Consider the following 16,987-nt stretch of genomic DNA (forward strand, 5'->3'; position numbering starts at 1 on the left):
CTTTCCAGTGTAAACTGGAGGGTTTGGATTAGAATGCTTGTTTTCCTAATTCTCTTGGGTCTCTCATTTGTCAAGTGTAGCATTGCATTAACTTGACATCTGTGGATACTTAACCATGTGGATCTGAGTGTGAAACACGCTCCTTTAATACTTAAACTCGAGTTCAGACCCACAACAGTTTCACAGCTCGTTGACATCAGGCTGGATTTAACTCAATTAAAATATCCCGTTCAGCTGACTGGAACCATCTCCATTTTCACAGCCAGCGCAATTTAACCTCCCAACTTCTCCCTTCCCCTCTCTGACAGGGTACCCGAGAGGGTGGGGAATCCTGGAACTTTCTACAAAAGGCTCTGGATGCTGAGGGTCAGTTGAAAATTAAGATTTTTAGTTGATGAAGGGCAACAGGAATAAAAAGAACGGAAGAAATGTGAGCAGGACTAGGGCACTCAGCCCCCCCGAGCCTGCTCTGTCACTCAACAGGATCACAGCCAACCTTCGGCCTCACTCCATCTTTCCGACTTACACCAAAATCCCTTAATCCCCTTAATATCCAAAAATCTATCGATCTCTGTCTTGAATTTACTCAGTGACTGAGCAACCACAACCCTCTGGGCTAGAGAATTCCAAAAATTCACAACCTTTAAGTGAAGAAATTTCTCCTCATCTCAGCCCGAAGTGACCAGCCCCTTATCCCGCGACTGGGATCCCTAATCCGAAATTCCTCAGCCACAGGAAACGGCCTCCCAGCATCTACCCTGTCAAACCCTCAAAGATATGGAGGATGGGTGAATAAATGGAGTCGAGGTGCAGACATGTCACGAACTCGCTGGGTGGGAAAACAAGCTGGAGGGGCTGAGTGGCCTCCTTCTGTTCCAAGCTCCTCTATGTCAAACAGACAAAGTAAAAGCGAGGAGCTGTCGGCCTCACCTGACAACTAATCACATAATCATAGGAAGATAAAAACAAAAACTACTGCGGATGCTGGAAATCCAAAACAAAAACAGAATTACCTGGAAAAACTCAGCAGGTCTGGCAGCATCGGCGGAGAAGAAAAGAGTTGACGTTTCGAGTCCTCATGACCCTTCAGCAGAACTGAGTATAGTTAGGAGAGGGGTGAAATATAAGCTGGTTTAAGGTGGGGGGCGGGGGGAGAGAAGTTGTGGGGGGTGGTTGTAGGGACAAGCAAGCAGTGATAGGAGCAGATAATCAAAAGATGTCACAGACAAAAGGAACAAAGAGGTGTTGAAAAACAAAAGGGAGGGGGAAGAAACTCACTCCCCCCATCCCCACCCCCTTTCCGTTTCTTCCCCCTCCCTTTTGTTTTTTCCAATAATTTATATAGATTTTTCTTTTCCCACCTATTTCCATTATTTTTAAATCTATAACTGTAATACCCTGTCAGTCTTTCTACCCCACCCCCACTAGAGCTGTACCTTGAGTGTCCTGCCATCCATTCTTAATTAGCACATTCGTTTAGATAATATCACCACCTTCAACACCTCTTTGTTCCTTTGTCTGTGACATCTTTTGATTATCTGCTCCTATCACTGCTTGCTTGTCCCCACAACCACCCCCCACAACTTCTCTCCCCCCGCCCCCCACCTTAAACCAGCTTATATTTCTCCCCTCTCCTAACTATACTCAGTTCTGTTGAAGGGTCATGAGGACTCGAAACGTCGACTCTTTTCTTCTCCGCCGATGCTGCCAGACCTGCTGAGTTTTTCCAGGTAATTCTGTTTTTGTTGTTAATCATAGGAAGAGGTCATTAAACAAAGCCAAGGGTTTGACCTACCAATGCTCAGGAGCCCGCCCACCGACAATCAAAGCTTCAATTAAAGCACCAATCGATTGGGATTTCTAGTGGTCCGTGCGCTCTTACACTTGGCACATGGGCTGATCGGCTAGGCAGCCGTCATATTTTTGCATCATTCTCGATCCGGGTGGAAGAAAGGGCCCAGGAGAATGTTTGAAGGTTGAGGAGTTCTGGATGCTGCTGTCAATTGTTTGTGGTTGTGTTAGAGACAGCGTGTGCATTTCCTGTCTGCAAATATCCTTTGAACAATCCTGCAGCTCCCTGAGGCAGCTCTGCAGCAGCAGTCAGCCCTCAGGGAGCTCATTGTAGACCTCCTGCCCACACCCTCGCTTGCCTCAGTGCCTGCCCTCCTCCCTCACCCCTCCCACCAGCAGCACTGAGCCTCTCTCAGCCCGTGTTCCGCCAGTTAACTGGACAGCCAGCATGAAATCATGTGTCAGCTGAGATTGTGGCTGGAAGGAGAAACACTCCCGGGCCCCCCGATCACACACACACAACGAGTGCACAACGCAGGCCGAGGAGACAAGGAGGAGGCACCGGTTCCAGTTTTCCTGCCTAGAGACCGGGTACCCCCCAGGTGAGATCAGGTGACCCGGAACAGATTGAGGATCAGGCCTGAGGATAACATTGGGCCACGGGTCTCCAAACCACAGGGGGTAGAGTTCGAATCCGTGATCCTGCAGATGCAAATGGGAGGAATACCCCTGTGGCAGTATCAGTGTGTCCTGGGGCATCAGTGCAAGATACCAGGACTCTCGGGCAAATACACACGCTGTCTGAGAAACCTAGCATGCACTGTGGGTAGCGTGCAAACCTCAAACTCAGTAGGTTAGAGGCTGAAGACCAACTGGAGAAGGGTGGGCACAGAATTTAAGCTAACACTTCCAGCGTAGTACTGAGGGAGTGCGGCACTGTCGGAGGGTCAGTACTGAGGGAGTGCTGCACTGTCGGAGGGTCAGTACTGAGGAAGTGCTGCACTGTCGGAGGGTCAGTACTGAGGGAGTGCTGCACTGTCGGAGGGTCAGTACTGAGGGAGTGCTGCACTGTCAGAGGGTCAGTACTGAAGGAGTGCCGCACTGTCGGAGGGTCAGTATTGAAGGAGTGCCGCACTGTCGGAGGGTCAGTACTGAAGGAGTGCTGCACTGTCGGAGGGTCAGTACTGAAGGAGTGCTGCACTGTCGGAGGGTCAGTACTGAAGGAGTGCCGCACTGTCGGAGGGTCAGTACCGAAGGAGTGCCGCACTGTTGGAGGGTCAGTACTGAAGGAGTGCCGCACTGTCGGAGGGTCAGTACTGAGGGAGTGCTGCACTGTCGGAGGGTCAGTGCTGAGGGAGTGCTGCACTGTCGAGGGTCAGTGCTGAGGGAGTGCTGCACTGTCGGAGGGTCAGTGCTGAGGGAGTGCTGCACTGTCGAGGGTCAGTGCTGAGGGAGTGCTGCACTGTCGAGGGTCAGTGCTGAGGGAGTGCTGCACTGTCGGAGGGTCAGTGCTGAGGGAGTGCTGCACTGTCGGAGAGTCAGTACTGAAGGAGTGCTGCACTGTCGAAGGGTCAGTACTGAGGGAGTGCTGCACTGTCGGAGGGTCAGTACTGAGGGAGTGCTGCACTGTCAGAGGGACAGTGCTGAGGAAGCACTGCACTGTCAGTACTGAGGGAGTGCTGCACTGTCGAGGGTCAGTGCTGAGGGAGTGCTGCACTGTCGAGGGTCAGTGCTGAGGGAGTGCTGCACTGTCGGAGGGTCAGTGCTGAGGGAGTGCTGCACTGTCGGAGAGTCAGTACTGAGGGAGTGCTGCACTGCCAAAGGGACAGTGCTGAGGGAGCACTGCACTGTCAGTACTGAGGGAGTGCTGCACTGTCAGAGGTTCAGTACTGAGCGAGTGCTGCACGGTTGGAAGGTCAATACTGAGGGAGTGCTGCACTGTTGTGTCAGTACTGAGGGAGTGCTGCACTGTTGTGTCAGTACTGAGGGAGTGCTGCACGGTTGGAAGGTCAGTACTGAGGGAGTGCTGCACTGTCAGAGGGTCAGTACTGAGGGAGCGCCGCACTGTTGTGTCCGTACTGAGGGAGTGCTGCACTGTCAGAGGTGCCATTTTTTCAAATGAGCCTGTAAACTGAGATCCTGTGTGCCGCAGCTGGTGGATATAAAGATTTCGTGTCCACTATGTTGATGTGGACCAGGGAGTTCACCCTGGTCAATATATTCTTTCTCAGCAGATGATCTGGCCATTATACTCCTGTCTGTGGGATCTTGCTGAACATAGTCGATTGCCACGTTTCCAATATTACAACAGCGACTAGACTGTCCTCCACTGGCTGGATATCACATTGTCTAGGTTGTTAAAGCTGCTATAAATATACAAGTGCTTCCTCCTATCCTCCTGTGGGGCCTCAGTCACAGGCACTCCGAGGTGAACAGCTCCCTGACAGGTTGGGAAAGTGACTGGGTTGGGACAGGGTACATTCGGTCTGACGCAGATTCAGAGATAGCTGCTGATGCGAGGTCGGGGGTAGGGGGAGGTTCAGAGGGCCAGACACACCCAGAAAGCCAGGACAGAAAGCAGATGACATTCCCCTCACCTGTCCAGAATGAGATCCGGGGCAAAGAGGAGCTTCCCAGGATGTGCGATCGACCTCCACATCAATCCAACCATTAAAACCTCCAACCAACAACATTCCAGCAGCTGCACTTGATCATGGAGATCCAGTTCCAGAAAACCTGGTGAGAATAAAACAGCACCAGACATATCACCAGGGTGACACAGGGTTAGATACAGAGTAAAGCTCCCTCTACACTCTCCCCCTCAAACACTCCCAGGACAGGTACAGCACGGGGTTAGATACAGAGTAAAGCTCCCTCTACACCATCCCCATCAAACACTCCCAGGACAGGTACAGCACGGGGTTAGATACAGAGTAAAGCTCCCGCTACACTGTCCTCATCAAACACTCCCAGGACAGGTACAGCACGGGGTTAGATACAGAGTAAAGCTCCCTCTACACTGTCCCCATCAAACACTCCCAGGACAGGTACAGCACGGGGTTAGATACAGAGTAAAGCTCCATCTACACTGTCCCCATCAAACACTCCCAGGACAGGTACAGCACAGGGTTAGATACAGAGTAAAGCTCCCTCTACACTGTCCCCATCAAACACTCCCAGGACATGTACAGCACGGGGTTAGACACAGCCTCAGAATATTGCCTCCTACTGGAGCAGTGTGAAGCTCCCATTGATGAATCATGAGGATGAATGGTTACCTGGAACTTTCTTGGCCCAGGCGATCATATGAACAAGCTCCCTGTCTGCCAGGTTGGTCAGTGACATCATCATGGAGGCCTCGGTGTAAGGTTTATTTGGGTGTTTTAAGGAGTACACGTTGGGAGGTTCAGCCTCTAACAGGGAGCTGAGCAGCTTCTCTGGAGCCAACGGGCTCAGGTAGGTATCGCTGATGTTGCTGAGCTCTCTCTCGATGGTCCTCTTCCCTCTGTTACCGTGCTGGGCCAGCTGACTAGAGAGACGGTTCTGCCGAGTCAAACGGTAACTACAGCGATCCCTCCTCGTGTCTGATATCGGAGAGAGAGGGAGAGGGAGGGAGAGAAGGAGAAGGAGTCACTTTAGGAACATCTGTCAATGAGTGTATGGTACCTCCTACAGGTCAGGTCTCTTTTTGCCCCTCATCCTTGGTACACCAGGCCAGCATTTATTGCCCATCCCTAGTTGCCCCTGAGAAGGTGGTGCTTTGACTCTTCTTCAGCCACTGGCAGCAGGTTTGATATAAACGCAATCTCTTGCTTCACCACTTCAAAGGGCATTTAAGAGTTAACAATGCTGGTGTGGGGACTGGAGTGAGTGGATAGTCCCAGACCGGGCAAGGACAGCAGGCTTCCCTCCCTGAAGGACATTAACAATTGAGCTGGGTTTCTACGACAATCCAACAGCTTCATGTTCACCTTTCCTGGATTACGCCTGACTGCGAGGAAAAGGGAAGTTTGTTTTAACCCTCTCCTGCCCGACCTCCCATCCCCCACGTCCATAAACTTCAGCTCATCCGAAATTCTGCTGCCCATACTCTTATATCGCACCAAGTCCCCTTAACCAATCCCCCACTCTGCTTGCTGTTGTCCACTGACGGCTGGTCCAATACTAACTTAATTTTAAATTTTTCATTTTTTTTCAAAGCCCCCGTGGCCTGACCCCCCCCTCGCCAACCCCCATCCCACCCCACCCCATCTCTGCAATCTCCCCCAGCCCTACAATTCTCTGAGATATTGAAACCTTTAAGATCCTGAGGGGTCTTGACAGGGTGGATGTGGAGAGGATGTTTCCTCTTGTGGAAGAATCTAGAACTAGGGGGTCACTGTTTAAAAATAAGGGGTCGCCCATTTAAAACAGAAATTAGGAGAAATCTTTTCTCTCAGAGGGTCGAGAGTCTTTGGAACTCTCTTCCTCAAAAGGCGGTGGGAGCAGAGTCTTTGAGTATTTTTAAGGCAGAGCTGGATGGATTCTTGACTAACAAGGGGGTGAAAGGTTATCGGGGTAGGCAGGAATGTGGGGTTGAGGTTACAATCAGATCAGCCAGAATCTTATTGAATGGTGGAGCAGGCTCAAGGGGCCGAGTGGCCAACTGCTCCTAATTCGTATGTTCATAAATCTGCTACTCCACTCTGGACTCTTAAACATCCCACCATTAATCTCTGCAACACTGGCAGCCATGCCTTCAGCTGCCTGGGCCCTAAGCTCTGGAATCCCCTCCCTCAACCTCTACACCTCAATTTTCTCCTTTAAGATGCTCCTTAAAAGCTACCTTAGCTTCACTGGGCTGAAAATTGCCTTGGGAGGTCCTGAGGTCATGAAAGGCATGAAATAAATGCAAATTCTTTCTTTGCTGCTTTAACCAATCTTTCAGTCACCTGTCCTAATATCTTCTCCTGTGGTTGGGGGTTAATTTTTGTTTGCTAAGGCTCTAATGAAGTACGGGAGGGTATTTTACTGTGCCGCTTTTAAACCCCAGGGCAGAGAGCTTTAACAGCCATAGGCCCAAAGTCACCTTTTCCTCCCGACGCTGTTACACTCACCACACTCCCTGTCTCAAATTACTCACAGACTGAACCCTAAAATGTTACTATCTGAAAGAACTCTGTCCAATTTACACTTGAATGAATCAATAAAGTCTGAGTTCACTGTCTCCCAAGGAAGCCTGTTCCATAGATCGACCGCTCAGTCAGTAAATATAGGGTGGGATTTAATTCAGGCGAAGGGGCCTCACCCTGCAGCTACAGGGGTAGCGAGAACTCCGGGTCACCTCCTTTGGAGAAAACCTGCTGTATTAAGCACCACTCGGGAACTTAGCTGGACAATAGAGGGTGTGGTAATCTGAGGTGCAATACACCTTTAAGGGAAGGTGGGCAGATTGACCACGTGACTGTATGACCCCATTGCTGTGTAGCACAGGCTACAATGTTAAGGGTTAGTTTAGAGTAGGGTCTGATTGGAGAAGCACGCACCATGTTAGTGTTCTATTTCCTGTGTAAATAAACAGCATGTGCTTCACCTTATATTGGTCTCTGCATCTGCAGTATATTGTTGCTAACTCACCAGCCGTTGGATAGGTGTACAACCGTGTTTACAAGCAAAGCGACCCATCAGGAGAACATAGCAGCTGGCGACGAGGCAAAACACCACCAGTCGATGACACCAAGGAAGCCGCGAGAATTCCCACTGAAGTGGATCAGCTGTGCCCTGCAGACCTGTTGTACAGCCCTCATCATAGTCAGCAAAGTTATCTCCCTCCAGTATGCCACAATTTGGCTGCATCGAACCATTTGATCAGACCACTGATGACTGGTCACATTGTATTGAATGCCTCGCATTTTTCTTTTTGGCCCATGACATATCGGGGGAGGAGAAGAGGCGAGCGATCCTCTTATGGACATATGGCAGTAAACCATACGGCCTAACTTGTAACCTAACCGCACTCAATGCCCCAGATTCCAAGAGCTTTGATGAGTTGGTGAATTTTGAGAAAACCCTCAGTTACAACGCGGCGTTTTAAATTTAATTCGAGGTGTTGTGCCCATGGAGAGACAGTCGCTTGCTATGTAGCAGCCTTAAAACAACTGACAGAGCACTGTGAGTTCGGGACGTCGATTAATGACATGTTAAGAGACCGATTAGTATGTGGGATTAACAAAGACGCCATTCAAAAAAGGTTGTTGTCAGAAATGAATTTGGACTTCAGCAAGGTGCTGGGGTTGGTGCTCGCGATGGAGGGCACAGTCAGGGATTCAGAAACAACCAAAGGAGCACAAAATGGGGCTGTCCTTCGTGTCGGGAGGGAGGCACTGGTTAGAAATGGCGCGGAAGTGCAGGGCTCCGTGAAAAGGCAGGAAACAGCCACAATTAACAGACCAGCAAAAAGCAATGGTTTAACAGATAAAACCCACATTAACAACAGCGGAATTGGAACCAGACGGTCTGCAAACAAACGACAATTTAAAAGAACCAAGTGTTTCTACTGCCGTCGTAATGGACAGATTGTGCAATATTATAAAGACAGATTGAGACAAAATTTCAAACAAAAAGGCAGGAATTGTGAAATCCTCATAATAGAGGATCCAGGAGAAACAGAGTCAGATATTTACTCACTACACAAATTATAAATGGGTAAAACAGAGCCAATCTACGTGACAGTGGAAGTCAATGGAAAACCCATTGGAGTGGAGGTGGATACAGGGGCATCCACGACAGTCATCGGGGAACCAACGTTCAAATATCTGAATGGAGGAGACTACTCGCTAAATCTGGAAAATTCAGATGCTAACTTAAAGACGTATGCTGGTGAAGATATACGAGTGAGAGGTATATGCCAGGTTCCAGTACAGTGTGGAAATCAGTCTGTTAATTTAACAGTGGTAGCAGGGGAGGGTCCAAGTCTACTTGGTCAGAACTGGCTTAAGGAAATAAAGTTGGAGTGGACCGAGATATTTCAACTCAGAATGGAAGACCTGCAAGAATTATTACAGAAATATGCCTCTGTGTTCAGAGAAAATCTCAGGAAGATCCAGAGGCTGAAGGCTAAAATCCCCGTGGATCCTGGGACAATCCCCAGATTCTTGATGGTGCGGCCAGTCCCCTAGGCATTACAAGAAAAAGTTGATGTTGAATTGGACAGGCTGGAAAGGTTGGGAGTCTTACAACCTGTATAATTTTCTGACTAGGCAGCACCTATGTCTCCAGCACTAAAGCCTGACCAGAGTGCGCGAATATGTGGGGATGACAAGTTGACTGTTAACAAAATGCCCAGACTAGACAGGCATCCTATACTGGAAATTGGTGAATTGTACTCCAAACTGGCAGGGGGAATAATATATACGAAACTCGACATGAGTCACATTTATCAACAAGTCGAGCTAGAAAAGGCCTCTCAGGATTTTGTGACTATCGACACACATAGGGGGTCACACAGGTATACCAGGTTACCCTTCAGAGTCTCATCAGGTTGTGCCATTTTCCAACGGACTATGGAAAATTTACTTCAAGATCTACCTCATGTGATGGTTTATTTCGATGATGTCCCAGTAACAGGACTAACAGAGGACGAACACCACGATAACCTGGAAGAGGTATTGAAGGGTTTCTCACAAGCCAGGGTACATTTGAAAAGAGAAAAATGTATCTTCCAAGCAAAAGGAGTGATTTGCCTGGGTCACAGGGTCGACTCGCAAGTCCTTCACCCAGTAGGAGACCAGGTGAGAGCTATTCGTGAGGCACCAGCACCGAGAAACGCCACAGAGCTCAGGTCCTTCTTGGGAATAATTAACTACCACGGTCGCTTTCTCCCAAATTTGTCAACAGTACTGGCTCCATTGTACAGATTACTCAAGAAAAAGCACAGCTGGACTTGGCAAGCTCCACAACAAGAGGCTTTTACCACAGTAAAGCAGTTACTACATTCATTGGCCCTGTTGGTACATTTTGACCTAAAGAAAGGATTGATTTTAACCTGCGATGCACCCCCTTAGGGAGCAGGGGCAGTACCCTCCCACTGGAGGGCGAATGGTTCTGAATCACCCATTGGCTCAAGAACACTCAATGTTGCAGAACAAAGATACTCACAAATAGAGATAGAAGGCTTATCCATTGTATTTGGCGTTAAGAAGTTCCACCAATACATCCATGGTCACCTCTTTACCATTGTATCCAACCACAAGCCACTGTTATGCTTGTTTGGGGAAGATAAAGCAATACCCCCAATCGCCTCAGCACAGATCCAAAGGTGGGCACTGATTCTAGCTGCTTACCAATATATTTTTATCCACTGGCTAGGAAGCCAGATTGTCGATGCCGGCACACTGAGCCGATTGCCTCTAAGGGACAGCAATGTGAACGTCCCCATCCCTCAAGAACTTGTCTTGTTACTAAATTGTCTGTCTTCATCACCAGTGAATGCCAAACAGATCAGAGAATGGACAAACCGCAATCCGGTTTTGTCTCACATTAGGGAGTCAGTCTTGCAGGGATGGTCTAACCAGCCAAAGTCGGATGAAATGAAGCCCTATTCTAATAGGAGGTAAGAGCTCACGTGCCAGGATGGCATCTTGCTGTGGTTGGGGGTGGGGTGGGTGGGTGGGGGGCGAGAAGCATTGTGCCTCCCAGAGGAAGAAAGCCATTATTGACCGAATTACAAAGTGCTCACCCTGGCATCTCCAGAATGAAAACGTTGGCGCGCAGATACTTATGGTGACCCGAGATGGACTCTGAAATCGAAAACATGGTCAAGAGCTGCATACAGTGCCAACAGGAACAGGAATTGCCCCCTTCTGCTCCACTGCACCCGGGGAATGGCCCAGAAGGCCAATGGTCCACCTCCACTTTGACCATGTGGGGCCTCTTTTGGGTACAATATTCCTCATGCTTCTCGACACCCACTCCAAGTGGGATGTATAAGGGGTGAGGTCACCCACATCTGCCACCACCATAGACAGATTGTGTCAGAGTTTTGCGATACACGGTTTACCAGGGAAAAATGGTGTCTGATAATGGAACAGCATTCACCAGCGGGGAATTCCAAAGATTTACAAGTCTCAATGGCTTAACATGGTTAAGACCTCGCCATATCACCCTGCATCAAATGGTTTGGCCAAGAGGGCAGTCCAGACCTTTAAGTCCGGAATGAAAAAACCAGGTGGAGCCTCGATAGTAGGAGGATAACTAGGGAAAGAGTAGGGCCCATTAAGGACCATAGTAGTAATTTGTATGTGGAGCCGGAAGACGTAGGTAGGATTTTAAATGAATACTTTGTATCGGTGTTCACAAGTGAGAGGGACGATGTGGGTATGGAAATCAGGCAGAAGGACTGTGATATAATTAAACAAATTAGCATAGAAAGGGAGGAGGTTCTAAGTGGTCTGGCAGGCTTAAAAGTAGATAAATCTCCAGGCCCGGATGAAATGTATCTCAGGCTGTTGAGTGAGGTGAGGGAGGAGATAGCAGGGGCACTGGCAATAATTTTCAATACCTCCCTGGTCACAGGAGAGGTGCCAGAGGACTGGAGGACAGCCAATGTGGTACCGTTATTCAAGAAGGGAGGAAGGGATAAACCAGGGAACTACAGGCCAGTCAGTCTAACCTCAGTGGTGGGGAAACTATTGGAAGCAATTCTGAGGGACAGAATTAATTTACACTTGGAGAGGCAGGGATTAATCAAGGACAGTCAGCGTGGTTTTGTTAAGGGGAGGTCATGTCTGACCAATCTGATTGAATTTTTCGAAGGGGTGACCAGGTGTGTGGATGAGGGGAATGCATTTGACGTAGTCTACTTGGACTTCAGCAAGGCTTTTGATAAGGTCCCACATGGGAGACTGATAATGAAGATAAGAGCCCATGGGATCCAAGGCAATTTGGCAAATTGGATCCAGAATTGGCTGAGTGATAGGAAGCAGAGGGTGATGGTCGAGGTGTGTTTTTGTGACTGGATGCCTGTGTCCAGTGGGGTTCCACAGGGGTCGGTGTTGGGTCCCTTGCTGTTTGTGGGCTATATATAAACAATTTAGGCTTGAATGCAGGAGGGTTGATCAGTAAGTTTGCAGATGACACAAAAATTGGTGGGGTGGTAAATAGTGAGGAGGATAGCCTTAGATTACAGGAGGATATAGACGGGCTGGTCAGATGGGCTGATCAGTGGCAAATGGAATTTAATCCGGATAAGTGTGAGGTGATGCACTTGGGCAGGACAAACGAGGCACAAGAATACACGATGAATGGTAGGGCCCTGGGAAGTACCGAGGATCAGAGGGACCTTGGTGTGCATGTCCACCGGTCACTTAAGGTAGCGGGACAGGTAGATAAGGTGGTTAAGAAGGCATATGGGATACTTGCCTTTATTAGCCGAGGCATAGAATATAAGAGCAGGGAGGTTATGCTGGAACTGTATGAAACGCTGGTTAGGCCACAGCTAGAGTATTACGTGCAGTTCTGGAATCCGCATTATAGGAAGGATGTGATTGCACTAGAGAGAGTGCAGAGGAGATTTACCAGGATGTTGCCTGGGCTGGAGAGTTTTAGTTATGAGGAGAGATTGGATAGACTGGGGTTATTTTCCCTGGAGCAGAGGAGAGTTGTTTTTTCGAACTGGAAATCATTTGTCGTGGAGTTTCCAAGGAGTCAGAACTTGGGTAATCTGCTCTTCCTGATTTATATTCATGACCTCGACCTTAGTGTTCAAGGCACAATTTCAAAATTGTGAATTTTGCAAATATTGTGAACTGTGCAGAGGATAGTGATAAACTTCAGAAGGACATGATAGGCTGGTGGACAGGTGGCAGTTTCAATTTAATGTATGGAAGCGATTCATTTTTGCAGCGAGAATATGACCAGGCAATAGAAAATCAAGGGTACAATTCTAAAGGGGGTGCAGGAGCTGAGGGACCTGGGTGTATATGTACATAAATCATTTAAGGCAGCAGCTAAGGTTCAGAGCGTGGTTAAAAGGGCATATGGGATTCTGGGCTTTATAAATAAAAGCACAGTGGACAAAAGCAAGCAAGTTATGACGAACCTTTATAAACACTGAGATAAAAGCAAAATACTGCGGATGCTGGAAATCTGAAACAAAAACAGAAAAAGCTGGGAAAACTCAGCAGGTTTGAAGAAGAGTCAAACGGACTCGAAACGTTAACTCTGTCTCTCTCTCCACAGATGCTGCCAGACCTGCTGAGTCTTTCCAGCTGTTTCTGTTTTTGCTTTATAAACACTGGTTCAGCCTCAACTGGAGTGTGGTGTTTGGTTCTGGGCAGCGCACTTTACGAAGGATGTGAAGATTTTATGGAGGCTGCAGAAAAGATTCATGACAATTGTTCCAGGGACGAGGGATTCCAGTTACGTGGACTGATCGGAAAAGCTGGGACTGTCTCCTTTCGAGAAGAGAAGGTTGAGAGGAAATTTGATGGAGGTGTTCAAAGTGATGAGAGAGGGTCTGTACAGAGTAAATGGGTAGAGGCTGTTCCTATTGGTGGAAAGATTGAGAACCAGAGGGCACAGATCTGAGGTAATTGGCAAAAGAAGCAATGGAGACATGAGGAGAAACTTTTTCACACAGCGAGTGGTTTGGATCTGGAACAAACTGGCTGAGAGTGTGGGGGTGGGAGGCAGAATCAACCCAGGCTTCCAAAAGGGAATTGGACCATTATCTGAAGAGGGGAAGTTTGCAGGGCTGATGGGAAAGGGCTGGGGAGTGGGACTAACTGAGCTGCTCTTGCAGAGGGCTGAATGACATCGTTCATTCACGTCTTGCCACAGCCAAGCATTGAGATTCTCCCAGAGCTTCTCCTACTCCACAAGCTGGTTTTGGCAGGAGGCCCATACACACAGTGAGGGGAGCTTTCTCCCGGAATCCACCCAAGTTACAACTGGCCAAAGGTGACAGGCTCAAAGGAGATTTCCAGCGTAAGGGTTTTGTTCAATTCAAAGCAGCGCTGAGCCAGGGAGGCTTTCCTGGGAGAGAAAGTGTGACTGGAGCAAGGAATGGTGGGGGTGGGGGATACGGGGAGGAGGTGGGGGTGGGGGATATGGGGAGGAGGTGGGGGTGGGGGATATGGGGAGGAGGTGGGGGTGGGGGATACGGGGAGGAGGTGGCATTGAAGGATTCAGTGAAAGAGAGTTCTGGCCAGCATTAGCTGTAGTTTAAGCAAATAAAATTCAACTGAAATGGAAAACGTTGATCAGGAATTGTCCAACAATGAGCCATTAGTGAATTAAAAGTCATTTTGTTCCAGTTCTTAGGAGAAGTTTGTGGGGAGAAATTCTTTCTCTTAAACTGTCATGGGGGTGGGTGATGCAGTTACGATGCGGGTGGGTGACGTAGTTACAATGGGGGTGGGTGATGTAGTTACGATGGGGGTGGGTGATGTAGTTACGATGGGGGTGGGTGATGTAGTTACGATGGGGGTGGGTGATGTAGTTGCGATGGGGGTGGGTGATGTAGTTACGATGGGGGTGGGTGATGTAGTTACGATGGGGGTGGGTGATGTAGTTACAATGGGGGTGGGTGATGTAGTTACGATGGGGGTGGGTGATGTTATAATGGGGGTGGGTGATGTAGGTACACTGGGGGTGGGTGATGTAGGTACAATGGGGGTGGGTGATGTAGGTACGATGGGGGTGGGTGATGTAGTTACGATGGGGGTGGGTGATGTAGGTACAATGGGGGTGGGCGATGTAGTTACAATGGGGGTGGGCGATGTAGTTACAATGGGGGTGGGCGATGTAGTTACGATGGGGGTGGGTGATGTAGGTACGATGGGGGTGGGTGATGTAGTTACGATGGGGGTGGGTGATGTAGGTACAATGGGGGTGGGTGATGTAGTTACGATGGGGGTGGGTGATGTAGTTACGATGGGGGTGGGTGATGTAGTTACGATGGGGTGGGTGATGTAGTTACGATGGGGGTGGGTGATGTAGTTACGATGGGGGTGGGTGATGTAGGTACGATGGGGGTGGGTGATGTAGTTACGATGGGGGTGGGTGATGTAGTTACGATGGGGGTGGGTGATGTTACGATGGGGGTGGGTGATGTAGTTACAATGGGGGTGGGTGATGTAGTTACGATGGGGGTGGGTGATGTAGTTACAATGGGGGTGGGTGATGTAGTTACGATGGGGGTGGGTGATGTAGTTACGATGGCGGTGGGTGATGTAGGTACGATGGGGGTGGGTGATGTAGTTACGATGGGGGTGGGTGATGTAGGTACGATGGGGGTGGGTGATGTAGTTACGATGGGGGTGGGTGATGTAGGTACAATGGGGGTGGGTGATGTAGGTACGATGGGGGTGTGTGATGTAGGTACGATGGGGGTGTGTGATGTAGTTACAATGGGGGTGGGTGATGTAGTTACAATGGGGGTGGGTGATGTAGGTACAATGGGGGACGGTGATGTAGGTACAATGGGGGTGGGTGGTGTAGTTACAATGGGGGAGGGTGATGTAGGTACAATGGGGGAGGGTGATGTAGTTACGATGGGGGTTGGTGATGTAGTTACGATGGGGGTGGGTGATGTAGGTACGATGGGGGTGGGTGATGTAGTTACGATGGGGGTGGGAGATGTAGGTACGATGGGGGTGGGTGATGTAGTTACGATGGCGGTGGGTGATGTAGTTACGATGGGGGTGGGTGATGTAGGTACGATGGGGGTGGGTGATGTAGGTACGATGGGGGTGGGTGATGTAGTTACGATGGGGGTGGGAGATGTAGTTACGATGGGGGTGGGTGATGTAGGTACGATGGGGGTGGGTGATGTAGTTACGATGGGGGTGGGTGATGTAGGTACGATGGGGGTGGGTGATGTATTTACGATGGGGGTGGGAGATGTAGTTACGATGGGGGTGGGTGATGTAGGTACGATGGGGGTGGGTGATGTAGGTACAATGGGGGTGGGTGATGTAGGTACAATGGGGGTGGGTGATGTAGGTACGATGGGGGTGGGTGATGTAGTTACGATGGGGGTGGGTGATGTAGTTACGATGGGGGTGGGTGATGTAGTTACGATGGGGGTGGGTGATGTAGTTACGATGGGGGTGGGTGATGTAGTTACGATGGGGGTGGGTGATGTAGGTACGATGGGGGTGGGTGATGTAGGTACGATGGGGTTGGGTGATGTAGATACGATGGGGGTGGATGATGTAGTTACGATAGGGGTGGGTGATGTAGTTACGATGGGGGTGGGTGATGTAGGTACAATGAGGGTGGGTGATGTAGTTACTATGGGGGTGGGTGATGTAGTTACGATGGGGGTGGGTGATGTAGTTACGATGGGGGTGGGTGATGTAGTTACGATGGGGGTGGGTGATGTAGTTACGATGGGGGTGGGTGATGTAGTTACGATGGTGGTGGGTGATGTAGTTACAAGGGGGTGGGTGACGTAGTCGCGATGGGGGTGGGTGACGTAGTCACGATGGGGGTGGATGATGTAGTTACGATGGGGGTGGGTGATGTAGTTACAATGTGGGTGGGTGATGTTACAATGGGGGTAGGTGATACAGTTACGATGGGGGTGGGTGATGTAGTTACGATGGGGGTGGGTGATGTAGTTACAATGGGGGTGGGTGATGTTACAATGGGGGTGGGTGATGTAGTTACGATGGGGGTGGGTGATGTTACGATGGTGGTGGGTGATGTAGTTACAATGGGGCTGGGTGATGTAGTTACAATGGGGGTGGGTGATGTAGTTACGATGGGGGTGGGTGATGTAGGTACGATGGGGGTGGGTGATGTAGTTACGATGGGGGTGGGTGATGCAGTTACGATGGGGGTGGGTGATGTAGTTACGATGGGGGTGGGTGATGTAGGTACAATGAGGGTGGGTGATGTAGTTACTATGGGGGTGGGTGATGTAGTTACGATGGGGGTGGGTGATGTAGTTACGATGGGGGTGGGTGATGTAGTTACGATGGGGGTGGGTGATGTAGTTACGATGGTGGTGGGTGATGTAGTTACAAGGGGGTGGGTGACGTAGTCGCGATGGGGGTGGGTGACGTAGTCATGATGGGGGTGGGTGATGTAGTTACGATGGGGGTGGGTGATGTAGTTACGATGGGGGTGGATGATGTAGTTACGATGGGGGTGGGTGATGTAGTTACAATGTGGGTGGGTGATGTTACAATGGAGGTGGGTGATACAGTTA

General features: G+C 49.6%; 1 protein-coding gene across 2 annotated transcripts in view; it reads right to left on the reverse strand.

Moving 5' to 3' along the window:
• esr2a (estrogen receptor 2a) overlaps positions 1–16,987 on the reverse strand; it is a 145,152-nt gene that overhangs the window by 77,221 nt on the left and 50,944 nt on the right. Inside the window, exons 5-6 of one of the 2 annotated variants that reach the window (XM_078561959.1) lie at positions 5,070–5,375; positions 4,389–4,527 (exon numbers count right to left, since the gene is read on the reverse strand). In XM_078561959.1, coding sequence (XP_078418085.1) covers positions 4,389–4,527; positions 5,070–5,375 — 445 coding nt within the window. The remainder of the gene's footprint in view (positions 1–4,388; positions 4,528–5,069; positions 5,376–16,987) is intronic. The other variant, XM_078561960.1, reaches the window with a different exon arrangement.

The sequence above is a fragment of the Cetorhinus maximus genome, chromosome 18, assembly GCF_964194155.1.
Source record: "Cetorhinus maximus chromosome 18, sCetMax3.hap1.1, whole genome shotgun sequence".
Classification (NCBI taxonomy): Eukaryota; Metazoa; Chordata; class Chondrichthyes; order Lamniformes; family Cetorhinidae; genus Cetorhinus; species Cetorhinus maximus.